The 13,734-nt window shown below is 49.5% G+C and overlaps 6 protein-coding genes across 6 annotated transcripts; 3 read left to right on the top strand and 3 right to left on the bottom strand.

Annotated features, from left to right (window-relative positions):
- Positions 1-281: 281 nt before the first annotated feature.
- Positions 282-3,193, top strand: BU24DRAFT_435644 (Mo25-domain-containing protein; the record flags this gene model as incomplete). Its single annotated transcript, XM_033530108.1, has 8 exons — positions 282-866; positions 923-1,035; positions 1,594-1,671; positions 1,867-1,954; positions 2,006-2,066; positions 2,151-2,620; positions 2,676-2,948; positions 2,996-3,193. The coding sequence occupies 8 exons, from the start codon at positions 282-284 to the stop codon at positions 3,191-3,193; spliced, it is 1,866 nt and encodes a 621-aa protein (XP_033380603.1).
- Positions 3,194-4,055: 862 nt separating this feature from the next.
- BU24DRAFT_453692 (uncharacterized protein) lies at positions 4,056-5,156 on the top strand. The gene is made up of 3 exons (XM_033531278.1): positions 4,056-4,385; positions 4,444-4,627; positions 4,679-5,156. Exons 1-3 carry the CDS (start codon positions 4,172-4,174, stop codon positions 5,148-5,150), a joined length of 870 nt encoding a protein of 289 aa, XP_033380602.1. The 5' UTR covers positions 4,056-4,171; the 3' UTR covers positions 5,151-5,156.
- Positions 5,157-5,417: 261 nt separating this feature from the next.
- BU24DRAFT_426115 (uncharacterized protein) lies at positions 5,418-5,984 on the top strand. Its single transcript, XM_033528894.1, has one exon. The coding sequence runs from the start codon at positions 5,425-5,427 to the stop codon at positions 5,911-5,913; it is 489 nt and encodes a 162-aa protein (XP_033380601.1). The 5' UTR covers positions 5,418-5,424; the 3' UTR covers positions 5,914-5,984.
- An 844-nt stretch (positions 5,985-6,828) lies between these two features.
- BU24DRAFT_465815 (uncharacterized protein) lies at positions 6,829-7,947 on the bottom strand (the record flags this gene model as incomplete). Its single annotated transcript, XM_033532309.1, has 3 exons — positions 6,829-7,480; positions 7,578-7,722; positions 7,797-7,947. 3 exons carry the CDS (start codon positions 7,945-7,947, stop codon positions 6,829-6,831), a joined length of 948 nt encoding a protein of 315 aa, XP_033380600.1.
- Positions 7,948-8,552: 605 nt separating this feature from the next.
- Positions 8,553-12,482, bottom strand: BU24DRAFT_495311 (serologically defined colon cancer antigen 1). Its single transcript, XM_033534115.1, has 3 exons — positions 12,440-12,482; positions 12,318-12,386; positions 8,553-12,267 (listed from the first exon to the last, which is right to left on the bottom strand). The coding sequence occupies exons 1-3, from the start codon at positions 12,470-12,472 to the stop codon at positions 8,968-8,970; spliced, it is 3,402 nt and encodes a 1,133-aa protein (XP_033380599.1). The 5' UTR covers positions 12,473-12,482; the 3' UTR covers positions 8,553-8,967.
- A 114-nt stretch (positions 12,483-12,596) lies between these two features.
- On the bottom strand, positions 12,597-13,729 carry BU24DRAFT_375881 (snare-like protein). The gene is made up of 6 exons (XM_033524607.1): positions 13,565-13,729; positions 13,364-13,498; positions 13,186-13,312; positions 13,089-13,130; positions 12,993-13,038; positions 12,597-12,940 (listed from the first exon to the last, which is right to left on the bottom strand). Exons 1-6 carry the CDS (start codon positions 13,611-13,613, stop codon positions 12,743-12,745), a joined length of 597 nt encoding a protein of 198 aa, XP_033380598.1. The 5' UTR covers positions 13,614-13,729; the 3' UTR covers positions 12,597-12,742.
- Positions 13,730-13,734: the final 5 nt, after the last annotated feature.

The raw sequence follows: 13,734 nt of genomic DNA, 5'->3' as shown, positions 1-13,734 counted from the left end.
TACAATCAAAGAGAAGCTGAGATTCCAACATTGGAGGTAGGTCACCCATATCTCTTCATCGAATGTGTATGATCGCAAAGCTTAGTCGTAACTAGGAAGAAGAAGACACATTACCTTCACCAACCGGTGTAGACATTGGAAGCTATAAGGATGCAACATATTACAAAGAAGGTCTCTTCTCGGCCATCTACAAAGCAGCAGCCTTGGACCAAAATCACAATGCGTCCGAAACCCCATCCAAACCTCAACTGGTCGCTTTGAAAATAACGACGCCGTCAATGATGGAAGCACCTCACGATTCACGGCGCGAGGCCAGGATCCTAACAATGGCGCAATCAGATCATGTCCTACCGCTGATCGAAACCTTTCGAGAGGCTGGATCTAGATTTGTTCTAGTTACTCCATTCATACCATACGACTTCGATCAACTTCTCCAGGATAAGATGCTATCAAAAGAACAGATCAAGAGATGCCTTAAAGACTTGTTCAGCGCACTTGTATTCGTACACGCAAAGGGGATCATTCACAGAGACATCAAACCCTCAAACATACTGGTGAAGTCACTAGATGGGCCCGCTTATCTGTCAGACTTTGGTATATCGTGGGCCGAAGGTGTAACTGGTGCAGAACCAGCAGATGCTAAGATTACGGACGTTGGTACGACTTGCTACCGTCCTCCAGAACTGCTTTTCGGCAACAAGCAGTACGGCACTAGCTTGGATCTATGGGCTGCAGGCTGCACTGTCGCTGAAGCTTTGGCTCCTGATCATCCAACATTGTTTGATTCGGGAGAATTGGGCAGTGACCTTGCTTTAGTGCAGAGTATATTCACAAAACTGGGCACACCAAACCTTACGGTATGGCCGGTAAGAAGCTCGATCTGTTACTATACAGTACATTAATGAAAACTAACTCTTCTTAGGAAGCGAAAACACTTCCAGACTGGGGAAAGATGCAGTTCCATGAGTACCCGGCTCAAACTTGGCCGTCATTACTTCCTAATACTTCGGAAGTCGAGCACAATCTGGTCGCTGGGTTAGTCCAGTATGAGAGTTCAGCGAGGATGACCGCGTCTGAGGCAAGATCAATGTTGTGCGTGCTATGCTTATTGCTAATTTGAAACAGGTCCTTCAGCACGCATACTTCTCAGATTAAGTTTTGCTTCACATCTTGCAACCCGATCTTGTTAGAAGCGACGATAATGAACCTTCGAATACCTGCACATTGTTTTATAGCGTGTTATAAAAAGACGACATGAATTTGAACGCCGGATTTTCGTCTTACGCATTGGATCTTGACTTGGGTCAAATGTATTTATCTACCTGCTGGATTCATTCACATGGACGGATATTTTTGGTTCCAGGCGGAACAGAACTCCAGTAATACTGCATACACGATCGTCGTAATTTCCAAAATGCGTTCCCATTGGAGGGCCATATGCTGTACAACGGTGTTTCTTTGCTTATGTACCAGATGCCTTATGGCGCAAACCAAGTGTGACGTCGTGAGTGGATGGAAGCTCCGTCGCTTGCGTGGTCGAGTACATTTGGTGTGGTTTTCCCAATCGGGAAAGGTCAGAATCTAGACCTGCAGGGTTGATGGGAGCGCATTGACCGGGGTCCTCAACCTTGAAGTGAAAGGATACAAAACAAACCCCCCGCCGTCGCCCTTGTGTACGACCAATGTTCCAGTGCTCGTCAAGTCGATTCTCTTCGTCGTGCTATTCCATGCCTCTCCCGCCGAGGTCTTCTTCCCCGCCGTGACATACTGCGCCTCTTGTGCATATCCCCCACCCTAACGCATAACATCCCACCTTCGAGATCAACAAGACTATTCTAGCTCCGTAAACATGGCCTTCCTTTTCAGGAACAAACAGAAGAACAACCTCGACCTCGTGAGGTCTACGAAGGAGCTTACTCTGAGGCTGAGCCAGGAAGAAAGACCAAATCCGAAGGTCGGCAACTATGCCAGCTGTCCACCAAGACCCGGCTGATGACAATCTTAGGTTGAGGAGGAATTGGCCCGCAATCTTCAGCAGATGAAAATTACCCTCCAAGGCACTCCTGGTATGGCACCCTAGGCTTCCTCAAACTCTTTCGTGCGGCTGTCTCTTGTAAAACCCATGACAAGTAGCTGACCATGTCTTACAGAAGCAGAAACCAGCCCAGAATCGGTGCACCAGCTGCTCTCACTGATAGTACAAGAAGACATATTATTCTTCCTTGCAAACAATATCCACAAATTACCCTTCGAATCCCGTAAAGACGCTCAAGTTATTTTCTCGACCGCCTTTCGATACAAGCCTGCAGGCGCTTCAGATCCCCAAGTCCTTCACCACGTTATATCGTACCGTCCCGAAATAATTATAGCACTATGCAGGGGTTACGACAGGAGAGAAAGTGCCATGCCTTGCGGTGGAGTATTGCGGGAAGCTTTGAAATATGATGCGATCGCCGCACTATTACTATATGATGAGCCGACACCGGACGGGAAAACGAGGGACCTAGCGAGTGTAAATCCGGACATACCATCTTCTGGGGAAGGAGTCTTCTGGAAGTTCTTTGACTGGATAGATAAGGCTGCATTTGAGGTCAGCGCGGACGCATTCAACACATTCAGGGTAAGGCTATCTCGCAAGCCCATAATAGTCAATAGCAGGTCTAATGCGTATGCAGGATATCCTGACGAAGCACAAATCATTAGTCGCCACATATCTTCAAACGAATTTCGACATGTTCTTTTCGAAATACAACACCATTCTTCTACAATCCGACAGCTACGTAACAAAAAGGCAGTCTATTAAACTCCTGGGCGAAATCTTGCTCGACCGGGCGAACTACAGTGTTATGACTGCATACGTGGATTCAGGGGAGCATCTTAAGATCATCATGAAGTTATTACGGGATGACAGGCGGATGATCAATTACGAAGGCTTCCACGTGTTCAAAGTAGGCGTTTCTCCTGCTCTCGCTTGATCAATCACTGACCAGAACAGGTTTTTGTGGCAAATCCAAATAAGTCTGTCACTGTGCAGAGGATTCTGATCAGCAACCGGGACAAGCTTCTCCGGTTTCTGCCAACATTCCTTGAGGACCGGACAGAGGATGACCAGTTCATTGATGAGAAAAGCTTCCTCATCCGGCAGATCGAACAGTTACCAGCCGCCCCCGTTCCACCACCAGGTCTGGGTTAACCACGTTATGTAAATCTAGGGCCGGGTCGCCCTGCTGCAGTTTCCGTTTTTTTTTTCTTACTAGCATAGGACGGTGTTGAGTTTTGTGTTCAATTATTACCCATGATGCTGGTATCATGAAATGAAGGCGTTTGTCATATCAGCATAAGTCCAGCGATAGGAAGCATACGTACAATAGAGTGGATCAAGGGTCCTCCAAATATCATCATCAGCTTCATGTCTGCTCACATGCGTCTTCCGTTCATTATATATTGCCAGATTGCACATTGTCCATTTCAAAGGCCCACCCACTGGAATTAGCCGCATCAGGTCGAACATATATCACAATGCATTTGAATGAAAAGGCAAACACAAAATAGTGTTGTGAGCACATACGTTATATGGGCTTCGCATGTTCACCTGTGTTAAAGTTTGATCAATCAATGCCAATACTTAGTTGATCTTAATATGCATTATTGTGCACCTCCAAGACAGCAGAATTACAAACAGTGAGCTTCTGACCTTTACTTTGATCTTTACTTCGCTACATAGCCTCCGTACTCCTCAGTGCCCAAATTATCACATCCAATCGAGTGTCACAGCTGCTCGTATTGAAAACTTCAACGTGCATACAAAACACGTGCCAATTGCGCAGCTGAACTTTGGTGGCGCACTCGATTCGGCTCCACCTAACGTTCACAGCTTGGTGGTACCTAATACGAGGAAACTTGCTCTTTTCGCTCTTCGCAGCCTTGCTGTCGATGTATTCATGCAGCTTTTAGATGAAATGGCTTGAATATGGACTGGGATGGTATTACAATCCGTGATACCAATCGAAGTATGTACAACCTAATGGACTTCAGCTCCCAGCCACAAATTGATGAGCCACACTGCTAAATGATATATAAGATCATCTGAATTGGTGTTTCTTGAAGTACCATAATCCAATTGAGAGTTTTCGATCTTCGCTTCACAGTTCATCTCTTGTCCCCGACCACGATGTTCACAACTCAGTATCTGGGAGCGCTTGCTCTCTACAGTGGCCTATCTGCTGCTCTTAAATTCGACGGACCGATTGCAACGCCCATTGTCCGCGACATATTAGCTGCGGATGGGTGGTCTCCGAAGCCAACAGCTGCGCCAGCGTCCTTGCCTGAACTTTTTAGGCGACAACTCGATCCAGCATTCTGTGGATATCTCGAAGGTGATCCTGGTAAATTCCCACTCCAACATACAGATCCATTCATCTTAGCTCACGTATCTCGAAACAGAGTTTCCCATGTCTTGTGATGCCGGATCGAGCTGCAGATTCGCGGAGTCGCTTGGCTGGTGGGGATGTTGCACTGGGACAGCAGTGTCGGATTGTGAGGTCGCTACGAGGTGTATCGAGAGCGCTTCGATTTCCTCGTGTCTAGGGAATGCCGAATGCAGTCAGGATCCATTTGTGACAGGATGGTAAGGTCATACATACGCTTTCACATGTACTATTGTCTGATAATTCAACAGCACGGAGGCCACTGCTGCATCATGCGTCCGCTTGAATACCCTCATACTCGAATCGACGTACTCTCATTTCGCATGCGCGTCACAAGAGACTACCTGGGAAGTCGTATTTACTACCACCGCGAACGCGACATCTGGACGTCCGACCAGCACAGAGGCGGGAACAGAAACCGAATCGGAGACAGGACGCCCAAGCGTTAGCTCTATCCCACGACCGAGTGTCAGCTCCATTTCACGCCCGAGTGTGAGCTCCATACCACGCCCAACTGTGGACTCCATTTCACGGCCAGAGGTCGATCCCGTTACACGTCCAAATGCCAGCTCAAGGACGACGGGTGGAAATTCTCAACCGACGGTCGCTACAAATGCGGGTGCATCTAGTAGCTCGTCTACTGCTGCTGCTGCACAGAATACGGCAGAGGCAATGATTGCGGCTGCTGGTGGTGTTTTGGGATTTATGGCTATGTTTGTCTGACACTATTTCTTCAATTAGCTGCTGGTATGGTGAGGGTTGTTGGTACATCGTTCCTATGCAGCTTCTGCATATGCGTCAACGTCACTGCCATTATTGAGTCGAAGTTTCCCATAGAATTTGAGACGAATGGCAATAGAAAAGTTCAGAGTCTTACTTATGATCTCCCCTCTCCTACAAAATATCTGCAGACCATATCGTCAACTATCGTTCGAGAAAGTCATTCAGCCCGCATATCATATCACAAAGAAAGCATTAATACTCAACTACCATCAATATGTTCAACCACTCGCTCAACATGTTCCTGGAATCTCTGCCCCTCTTCCCACTCCTTTGGTTCCAAGGCGGCGAACCACAGATCGTCTTTCCCACTATCGATCCATCTTTGGTTGTCAATAATTCAGTCGCAACGTGTGCGGCCTACAGCATCACTCGCTCCACGTCTCCAGCGACTCTCAGCAATACCTACCACTCCCAGAAGCAGAAGAGAGACAAGCCGTTATTAACCCTAATCGAAGGTGTACGCGTACCGAGTACCAGTCCAGTGTACGGCCCCATCTCGGTTTCCGCCAACCAGACCCAGACAGAACCACTGCTCATCGTGGAGACCCGTCCGATGCCCGGGAACCTCCCAGAGTCCACAGATCCACCCACAGACCTGCAGCCTTATGCTCCTGTTATAAGTACGTCGATGACTGCGGAAGATGACAGTTTCGATTGCCGCCCGGTAGGAGATCGATATACATGCACCCCAGCCACTACGTAAGAATCCATCTACAGCCATGTTAATGATTGTGTGCTAAGATCTGGATTAGACGCAATCAAACTACAATTACCACCACAAAAAGCAGTGACTGCGCACAGACGCGATGTGTCGGCATCGACGCCGTCGACATGTATTTGATATGGTTCCTGGGTTGTGTTATCTGTCTACTCTTCAAAAAGGCGTACATCTATTTCACGAATGACGGACGACGAACACGAGAAGTAGAAGAGAATGATGTCAATGAAGGCTCTGAGGCTCATGCACAAACACCTCAGGAAGTGGGCGGTACCGAAGGGGAAGTCATTGGCAATAAGGAAACAGAAGAAGACCCAGGACGATTTTATGTTGAAACTCTGGAATGAACCTGAGAAAATAAGCAATGAGGAAGTGGAAAACCTTGGCAGAATGGAACCAACACCACGATCGGTGGAGATCTGTAATCAAAAACCAAAGAGTAAGCGACGAAGGGGTTAATTGAGGCTGATCAGTTCAAGGGAGGCAGAGTTGAGAACAATAGTAGAGTGGAATCCATCGCAGAAAAGTCAGGGTGGAGAAAGCCAGCAATTAGTCTCGGCGCGAGTGCCAATCGACAAGAAATATCAATCTCTCTCGTCTGTTTATATGATAGCTAATCTTGAGGATTGCCAGCTCAGCGATGGGCGCTACGGCCTCTGAGCTGAAGATGCCCATTTACTTTTTTGAGCAAGATCCGACCCACTTCATGAGGTTTCGCACTAAATGCTTATTATTCCCCACCTGTGTCTCCAACAGCTGCTCAAGAGATGGATGAATGAATTACCATTCGCCGTGCGAAGATTCATTATACTACTTAGGGGCAAGAAATGGAGCATGAATTTGCTACCTCACCAATTTTAACACAAACACAAGCATCTTGTCGCAAGTATCCTGACACTCTCAAGGCTTCTCCGTATTACCACCTTTCGTGATAGGCGTCCCATCCGCCTCAGCAAAGTGCCCCTTTTGCGACCCCTCGAGCTCCGCATACTGCTGACCGGAAAGCTCTGCCGGCGGCGCGCTGGGCCCTCCATTCTGTCCAGCGTGGTAAGCGTACACCTGCGCATTCTTGACGTCGCTGCCGAGCTCCACGGCGCCGTTCCTGTACGGGTTCTTCTTGTTCTGTCGTCGCCTCCACCAGAACCAGAAGCCTGCGCCGACGAGCGCGAGGCCGGCGAGGGGGCCGATGACAGCGCCGGCGATCCAGGCTTTAGATTCCTCGCCGCTGCTGCCGGTGACGCCGCCTCCGTTGGAGGTTTCTTGGGATGTCGTGGGTGGGGATGTCGTTGATGTTCCGGTGACGCTCGATGCGCTGGTCTGTGATTGTTGCGACGACGACGCGGAGGAGGAAGTCAATGTGGCGGCGCTTGATGATCTTGATGGCGAAGCCGAGCTGGATAATGTCGAGGATACGATGGTCGTTGTGATGGTCGCTTGCCAGTCGCCTTGGTCCCATGCTGGCCAGCATTGGTAGTTCATGATGGGCTGTTGATCGTTGATATAGTGGAGCACTGTGCCGGTTTGACATCTTGTTTGGGCGGCCGTGCCGGTACTGTTGCAATCAGACGTTAGCTCATGAAGTTCAGTAGTAAATATGTGATTGTAATGGGTCGTTTTGTTTGCATAAGGGACGGATTGGAGGATCGTACCATGTGCTTGAAGTCCCCTCACCGGCCATGATACTGCCGCTCAGGCAGGTGGTCGCTATGAAGCTTTCTTTGGCGGTCTCCGCGCATCGTCCAAAGTTCCCGCTTGTGATGAATGCTGAGCTCTCGCGGCAGTCCCATACTGAATCTATGAAAATTGTTAGTGCAGTGAACTTCAAATTGTACGATGGCAATGCCATTGTCGTGGCATTGATAACTTACATGCGCCTTTGTCGTAGGTATATCCAATCAATCTTGGAGTCTCTTTGTCGAGAATTTCCTGCCGACGAAGCAGCTTGGGTGCTGGAGTAATCGCAGCTTCGAGAGCGAGCGCGCTCGCGCTCGGAAGCAACATCATGAGTGCTAGCAACATGACGACGATTATATTCCAATGTGGACGAACCTCCAGGGCGTAGTAAGGTACACAGTACGAGGTATGTATGTACGAAGGACGTGGGGGAGGATGAGATCGGGGCGAAAGACGCAACGACGGGGCACAGACACACCTATCTACCTAAACGCAGATAATATCTATGCAACTTCGCATGCGCAAAAGTCAATGGGAAAAGCAGGTTTATGGCACACACGCACGCGCGCGGGGGGGTGGGGCAGGGGACTCGAAATACCAAATGGCGAAAAACCTAAACCACCTACGCAAAATAGGAGGGAGGCTTAGCCGTTCGCTCGGGGTGCGGGAGCGGCTGCATGCGTTGGGTGTGCACGCTAGACATGGTTATTGCGAATGTAAGGCGTCCCAATTGTTGTGGACTCGACTGGAATCAAATCAGTCACAGACCATCAATCAGCCCTGTGACGCGGTGCCTCTACGGAGATTTTCGGTGGTGTTTTTGTGGGACAGTATACGAGTGACAGCTGATCTTAAAGGGCGAGTAAGCGTTTCTCTCTGTTTCGTTGCGATACGTGGATGCCGTCAAATGGGTTGAATGCCCGCATTGTTCTTGAGTTGACTAGATTTGCCCCCCATGCAAAGGATCAGTTGATATCCTGACGTTTCGGAGTATTTACCAATTTACAAGACTTTCCCAAACACTGTTGTGATACGAAGTCCGATCTAGCGACTTCATCCTGTGTAACGATTGGCCAGTTTGGTAAAGGTGGTGCTGCTTTGGAAGCCTTAAATGGGAAATCGCTAACCGCATGGGGTAAAAACCGAACATGGGACGAGATTAATTCAACGACGGTCCCTTGGCAGTTCTCACGACACTCGTTAACTCTCTCACACACCTTCAATCACATACATATGTATGTAGGTAATGACACACCTAGCAACGAGTCAATCGCTGCAGGTGCTCAACCTCTGTTTTGCCTGAATGGTGGACAATTGAGTATCAGATATTGTTGTACTTATATTGACCAATTGGCAACGGGATCTTTATCGCTTCTTCGATCCACGTCCGCCTCTGGCGCTTTTGGCTTTTCCTTTGGCACCACCACTGTTACCCCCTCCTCCTCCGCCGCCACTTGTCCCACCAGCCATCATCACCCTTACTTTGCTGACTGGCATAACGCCTACTACCTCAGTCTCTTTCCAGCCACGGATGAGTGATATTTCTTGGGGCCAGATTCTCTCCACATCTTTGCTGTGTTTGTCGGTGGCACGGGGGTTCTTGCCAGCCGCGTCCCATCGCATGAGGATCTCTTTCACGGCCTTGCCCCTCTTCACCGCACCTGGCTGTATCTTGACCTTGTACTTGAAAGAAGCAAGTGCCGACCATGGAGCACACACCGGGATCGCCGAGATGATCTCATCTCCCGGTAGGGGACGGCCCGTGAGCGCATCTAGCTCGAGAAGCTGAGCCTTGAGCGTCTCATCGTCAATGGCATCGTCATCCTGTCCATTGCCCTCATGGGCAGCACGGCGAGCTTCTTCGGCAGCTTTGCCGATGGCTTGTGCTCGAAGGTGTTGTTCTCGACGACGCTGCTTGTTCGCCAAGGCTTCCTCCTCCTTTGCTCGCTTTGCCTCCGCTTCATCTTCTTTTGCTTTTTGGCCTGATGTTGCTCCCAGAAGACGCATTGCGAGTGCCCGCTCTTCTTCATCTTGATCAGCGTATTTCGCAGCCACTTTCTTGGCCTTTCCACGCTTTCCTCTGGGCAGTGGCTTATTGGTAGATGCTTTTGATGTCTGAGAGAACACACTTGCTGCGGGTTGCGATTGTCGTGACGTCTGTGTACCAACCTCTGTGAAGTTAGCTTTAGAGGCATCATCCTCCTCCTCGTCAGACTGCTGTTGTGATTCAGATTTCAGCAAACTGTCTGGGGTCTGTCCCTTCCTGAGAAGACGTCTTTCACGCGCAGATAAATGACGCTTCCCTTGTTTGCTCTCTGTCTTTTCAGAATCGGCAACGGAGCCAACATCATCTTGTTCTGTGTGGGTGGTAGTAGTTTTGCCCGCTACACCTTGAGGTTTAGCTTCTTCGCCCGCGTCAGAGTCGGCGTCAGAATCGTTGCGGTTACCAGGAGCGCTGGATTGCAAGGGATTGGAGCGCCCGGAAGGCTCGTCGTCGTCGCTTGCATCTGATCCCTCATCCAGTTTGGCATCGGGAAAGTCATCGTCCGACTCTTCTTCGATCTTTGCGTCCGGGAAATCCTCTTCACTATCACTGTCTTGTCCATCAGCTGCAGCAGCCGTACCATTATCCGCCTTCGTTTCGGTATACTCTGTGGTGGGTGCGTCTCCAATGCGGTGCTTTTGGTGACGAGCTTTGCTCTCTTCGCTGATTTCAAAAATCACTCCTAATCCGACGATGAGTTGGGCTGGAGGCAAAAATTCCTTTTTTCCTGTGACGTTGAACATTCCCGGCGGTAAGAATGTACCAGTCTGGTCAGTCTTGCTGACTTGTTCGCTGTTGACCCACCACGCCGACATAACGGCCTTTGAATCCCATGCCTCGGAAGTACAGACAGAAAGGTGGCCTGCTTGTGAAAGTGTCGATGGAGGAATCGGTGCATCCGGTGTGTTTGGTTTGTTCTTGATGATCATTGGTTGGGCACCCTTCAGATCTGCATGGACGTAAACGTCTCCTTTGCGGAAGTATCGTCGGTAGATGATTTCGTTTTGCTGGGCATCTTTACCGCCGAGCACAAGATAACCATCAGAGGAAAGGAAGTAGATGAACTTCTCAAACCATTGTTGCCTTCGAACAGGCCTCAAGACCTCCTTCTCCTGTTTCAAGCCCTTCTTGAGGTCGTCCTGCACTTTGCGTTCATGACTCTTCAGGGCCTTCTCGGATGCTTGAAGCGTTCGCGCCTCCTTTCCGGCTGCGGACCGTCGCTGATCAAAGTATTCGGTGGAGTTCGCCCATGCCGAGAGTGACAGGTCTATGTCGATTGCTAATTTTGGCGGTGCCGCTACTTTGGGGGGAGTGTTCGCCTTCTTGGAACTCGTGGCGGGTTCATCCTCATCAGAATCCTCACTGACTGAGCTCGTCTCATAACCTTCCTCATCTTCCTGTCCTACCTGGTCTGCGCTGTTTTCGTCAAGCAATATAGTGACAGTGTTCTCATGAAGCTTCAGAGGAAGCTTAATCATCTGCGCCACCGCATTGCCCTGAGCTTGCTCGCGTTCGATGAGTAAATCAATCTCACCCCAATCCATACCTTGCCCAATGAGGCCATTGACGGCTTCCATGGCCTCGGTAACACGGTGAACATTTGCAAGAATTGCCTCCGCCTTACGGAAATTCAACTCTTGCACCTGTTGCAGGCCACCAATCCGGTTCTCGTGCTCTTTCCTTGCACTGTCTAGCTTTTTCTGAGCTGCAAGTTCGCGCTCGTGCAGTTTGGATTCCAGCTTCTGACCCTCGATGGACGAGAAGAATTCGTCAACGGCCTTGCTAAATCCTTCGAATTCTATGAAAGTGTACTCTGAGTCTTCGAATTGTGCAGGTCGGAAGGGATGGAGGTCGTCATAGAGTAGATTGGGCTTATCAGCACCCTCGCTATCGGGTTTAGGGGCTGCAGGATTGGGTTTCGCAAGAATGTATCCTTTGACGGGATCGGACTTGGTGATGCTCTCCGAGATCGTTCGTGCGTCTAGTAGAATCGTAACGAGTTTATCCAAGAGATCTTCATCCTGTAGCACTTGCTCTGGTTTCAACGTCGAATCGAATTTTGCGATATGCAACGCATGATCTACCAACAGCGGCGAGCATTCTGTTATGGAAACAGCCAGAGCTTTTCTAAGCGCATCCTTGCCCTGCTTCTTGCTCTTCTTTCCAGCGGCCGCATTCTGCTGTCTCTCCACTGCTTTTTGAAGACCCTCGCGCACCCTTTCTTTTGTCAGCTCCGGCGCACCGCCATAATTCTGTCGCAGAGACAAATTGTACTCGAGCCCCACTCTCAGCCGCTCGTGCTCAGCGCCTTCGTCGACGTTTCGCAGAAGCGCAAGGACCTTTAGATTGCCATCGGTGAGGACGATGTTGCCTCCGGCGTAGAATTCCAGATACAAACGATATAGGCCGTCGGAGAATTGGAATTCAATGATTCGATCGGTGCCGACCTGCGAGATCGAGGTGACTCTCCTTGTCTTCAGGTATTTTCGCAAGCGGGCGACGAAGCCCGACGGCGCGGCTGCAGTCGTGCGAGCATAGTTCGTGAGATGGCACCGAAATCCGGATTCGATGATCAGCTGCTCTCGATGGTCCGGCTTGTGGAATTTGATGAGGAATATTCGCTTTGCTAGTTAGTATTTGCTGTAGGGAAGAAACTGCTGGGGATGCGCACAGAGGAGAGGTCGTAGACATTGGTGACTCTGAGGGGAACGAGTGTCTTTGAAAGCTCGTTGGCGATGACCTAAGGACTCATGTCAGTGGCAAATAAGCATTTGGACGCTGAATCGTATTTACCTTCACATCGAGAGACGAAAACCGCTGCTTCATGGCGGGACAAGTAGCTGCTTGAAGATGTTGTCTGTGGCGGGGTCCCGTGTTACACTTGAGAATGACGCACTGCAAGCCAAGCGAGTGGGCGATCGGTAGGGCTGATTCACGGTTCCTGACGATTATGTAATGTATGGTCTTTATTCAATCATTTCTATGTCCTCAATTCGCATCATTCAATTGTTACGGAGAATTATCGTTCTCCTAGTTGTCGCTATGCTTGAATTGCCACAAACGCCGTCAACGCCATATTTTGCCCGGACAAATGCTCTAAAGCCCTTCACGCAATCTATTCGCAAGAGTCCTCTTGCCAAACTCCCAGGCGTTCATCAAGCCTTGCTCAGAAAGATCAATGTTCTTCATAGATGCCATATCTTGTGCTGGTGGGCGGCTGACGCGCGATGCTACAATGACCGGGTCCGTCTCCAGGATGATGCCATCATCTACTAACTCATCGACGGCAAGGGACTGTATGCAGTCAGCAGATGCAACCTTTTTAAAGATGTACCGTTAAACATACCACAAGGTCGTAATTCTCGACAATTGTACGCTTGTCAACGGAATTCCTGCACGTTGTTAGCGGACTAAGAAACATCTTCAGAGGATCGAAACTTACTTTAGGAGAATGTTGAGCGAGTCGCGCAAAGCAAGGACAACGCTGAATAAGTTAGAATCATGATATTGCCCAAGCTTGATATCCGTGTGCACTGTACCTGTATAATAGAACTTCGTTCTCCTCCGCTCCTCCAACCACGTATAGCATAACGTCCGACTCCATCTTGAACACAATGACTTTTTGGTCATAGAGGATAATGTCCGTAGTCTGCTTGGCCGTTTTCTCTGCAGTAAACCATTAGAAGGATTATAATGATAACGGCAGGGTAGCTGTACCCAATAGTCCCTTCTCGAATGCTTTCTGGTCCTTCACGGTCTTGTATGCGATCTGGCCGGGGTATTCGGTTGCGCCCTGAGGAGGGTGGGGATTGGAATAGTATTTCGTCAGTATGCGAGAGCCGTCATCGATAGCTGTATCGTGGTCTGTTAGCATCTGTTCTCATGGGCTTGACCCTCGACCCATTGACTAGAGCATACCGAGAATGAGGATAGCATTGACGCTAAACAGCGACAGTGGGCGTGCCATGGTCGGAAATTTGGGCGGAGCAGATCTGTAGCTTCTCGGAGGTGTCTATGGGCGGTATATAGCTTGCAATGTATCAATCAAGCTGTCTCGCATGCGGTGTCGGGGATGATGGTTGCCAGTG

This window comes from Aaosphaeria arxii (genome assembly GCF_010015735.1).
Source record: "Aaosphaeria arxii CBS 175.79 unplaced genomic scaffold BU24scaffold_8, whole genome shotgun sequence".
Classification (NCBI taxonomy): domain Eukaryota; kingdom Fungi; phylum Ascomycota; class Dothideomycetes; order Pleosporales; genus Aaosphaeria; species Aaosphaeria arxii.
The sequence above is the reverse complement of the archived record's forward strand: the minus strand, read 5'-3'. Positions and strand labels throughout refer to the sequence as shown.

What these genes read in the sequence shown, in the direction of transcription:
- BU24DRAFT_453692 (XM_033531278.1), top strand. Translation starts at nt 4,172, where the DNA reads ATGTTCACAACTCAGTATCTGGGAGCGCTTGCTCTCTACAGTGGCCTA. An exon ending in ATATCTCGAAGGTGATCCTG is followed by an intron (nt 4,386 to 4,443) that starts GTAAATTCCCAC and finishes ATCTCGAAACAG; the next exon opens with AGTTTCCCATGTCTTGTGAT. An exon ending in GATCCATTTGTGACAGGATG is followed by an intron (nt 4,628 to 4,678) that starts GTAAGGTCATAC and finishes ATAATTCAACAG; the next exon opens with CACGGAGGCCACTGCTGCAT.
- BU24DRAFT_426115 (XM_033528894.1), top strand. Translation starts at nt 5,425, where the DNA reads ATGTTCAACCACTCGCTCAACATGTTCCTGGAATCTCTGCCCCTCTTC.
- BU24DRAFT_495311 (XM_033534115.1), bottom strand. Translation starts at nt 12,472, where the DNA reads ATGAAGCAGCGGTTTTCGTCTCTCGATGTGAAG. An exon ending in TTTCGTCTCTCGATGTGAAG is followed by an intron (nt 12,387 to 12,439) that starts GTAAATACGATT and finishes ATGAGTCCTTAG; the next exon opens with GTCATCGCCAACGAGCTTTC. An exon ending in ATGTCTACGACCTCTCCTCT is followed by an intron (nt 12,268 to 12,317) that starts GTGCGCATCCCC and finishes TAACTAGCAAAG; the next exon opens with CGAATATTCCTCATCAAATT.
- BU24DRAFT_375881 (XM_033524607.1), bottom strand. Translation starts at nt 13,613, where the DNA reads ATGGCACGCCCACTGTCGCTGTTTAGCGTCAATGCTATCCTCATTCTC. An exon ending in CAATGCTATCCTCATTCTCG is followed by an intron (nt 13,499 to 13,564) that starts GTATGCTCTAGT and finishes ACCACGATACAG; the next exon opens with CTATCGATGACGGCTCTCGC. An exon ending in ATTCGAGAAGGGACTATTGG is followed by an intron (nt 13,313 to 13,363) that starts GTACAGCTACCC and finishes GGTTTACTGCAG; the next exon opens with AGAAAACGGCCAAGCAGACT.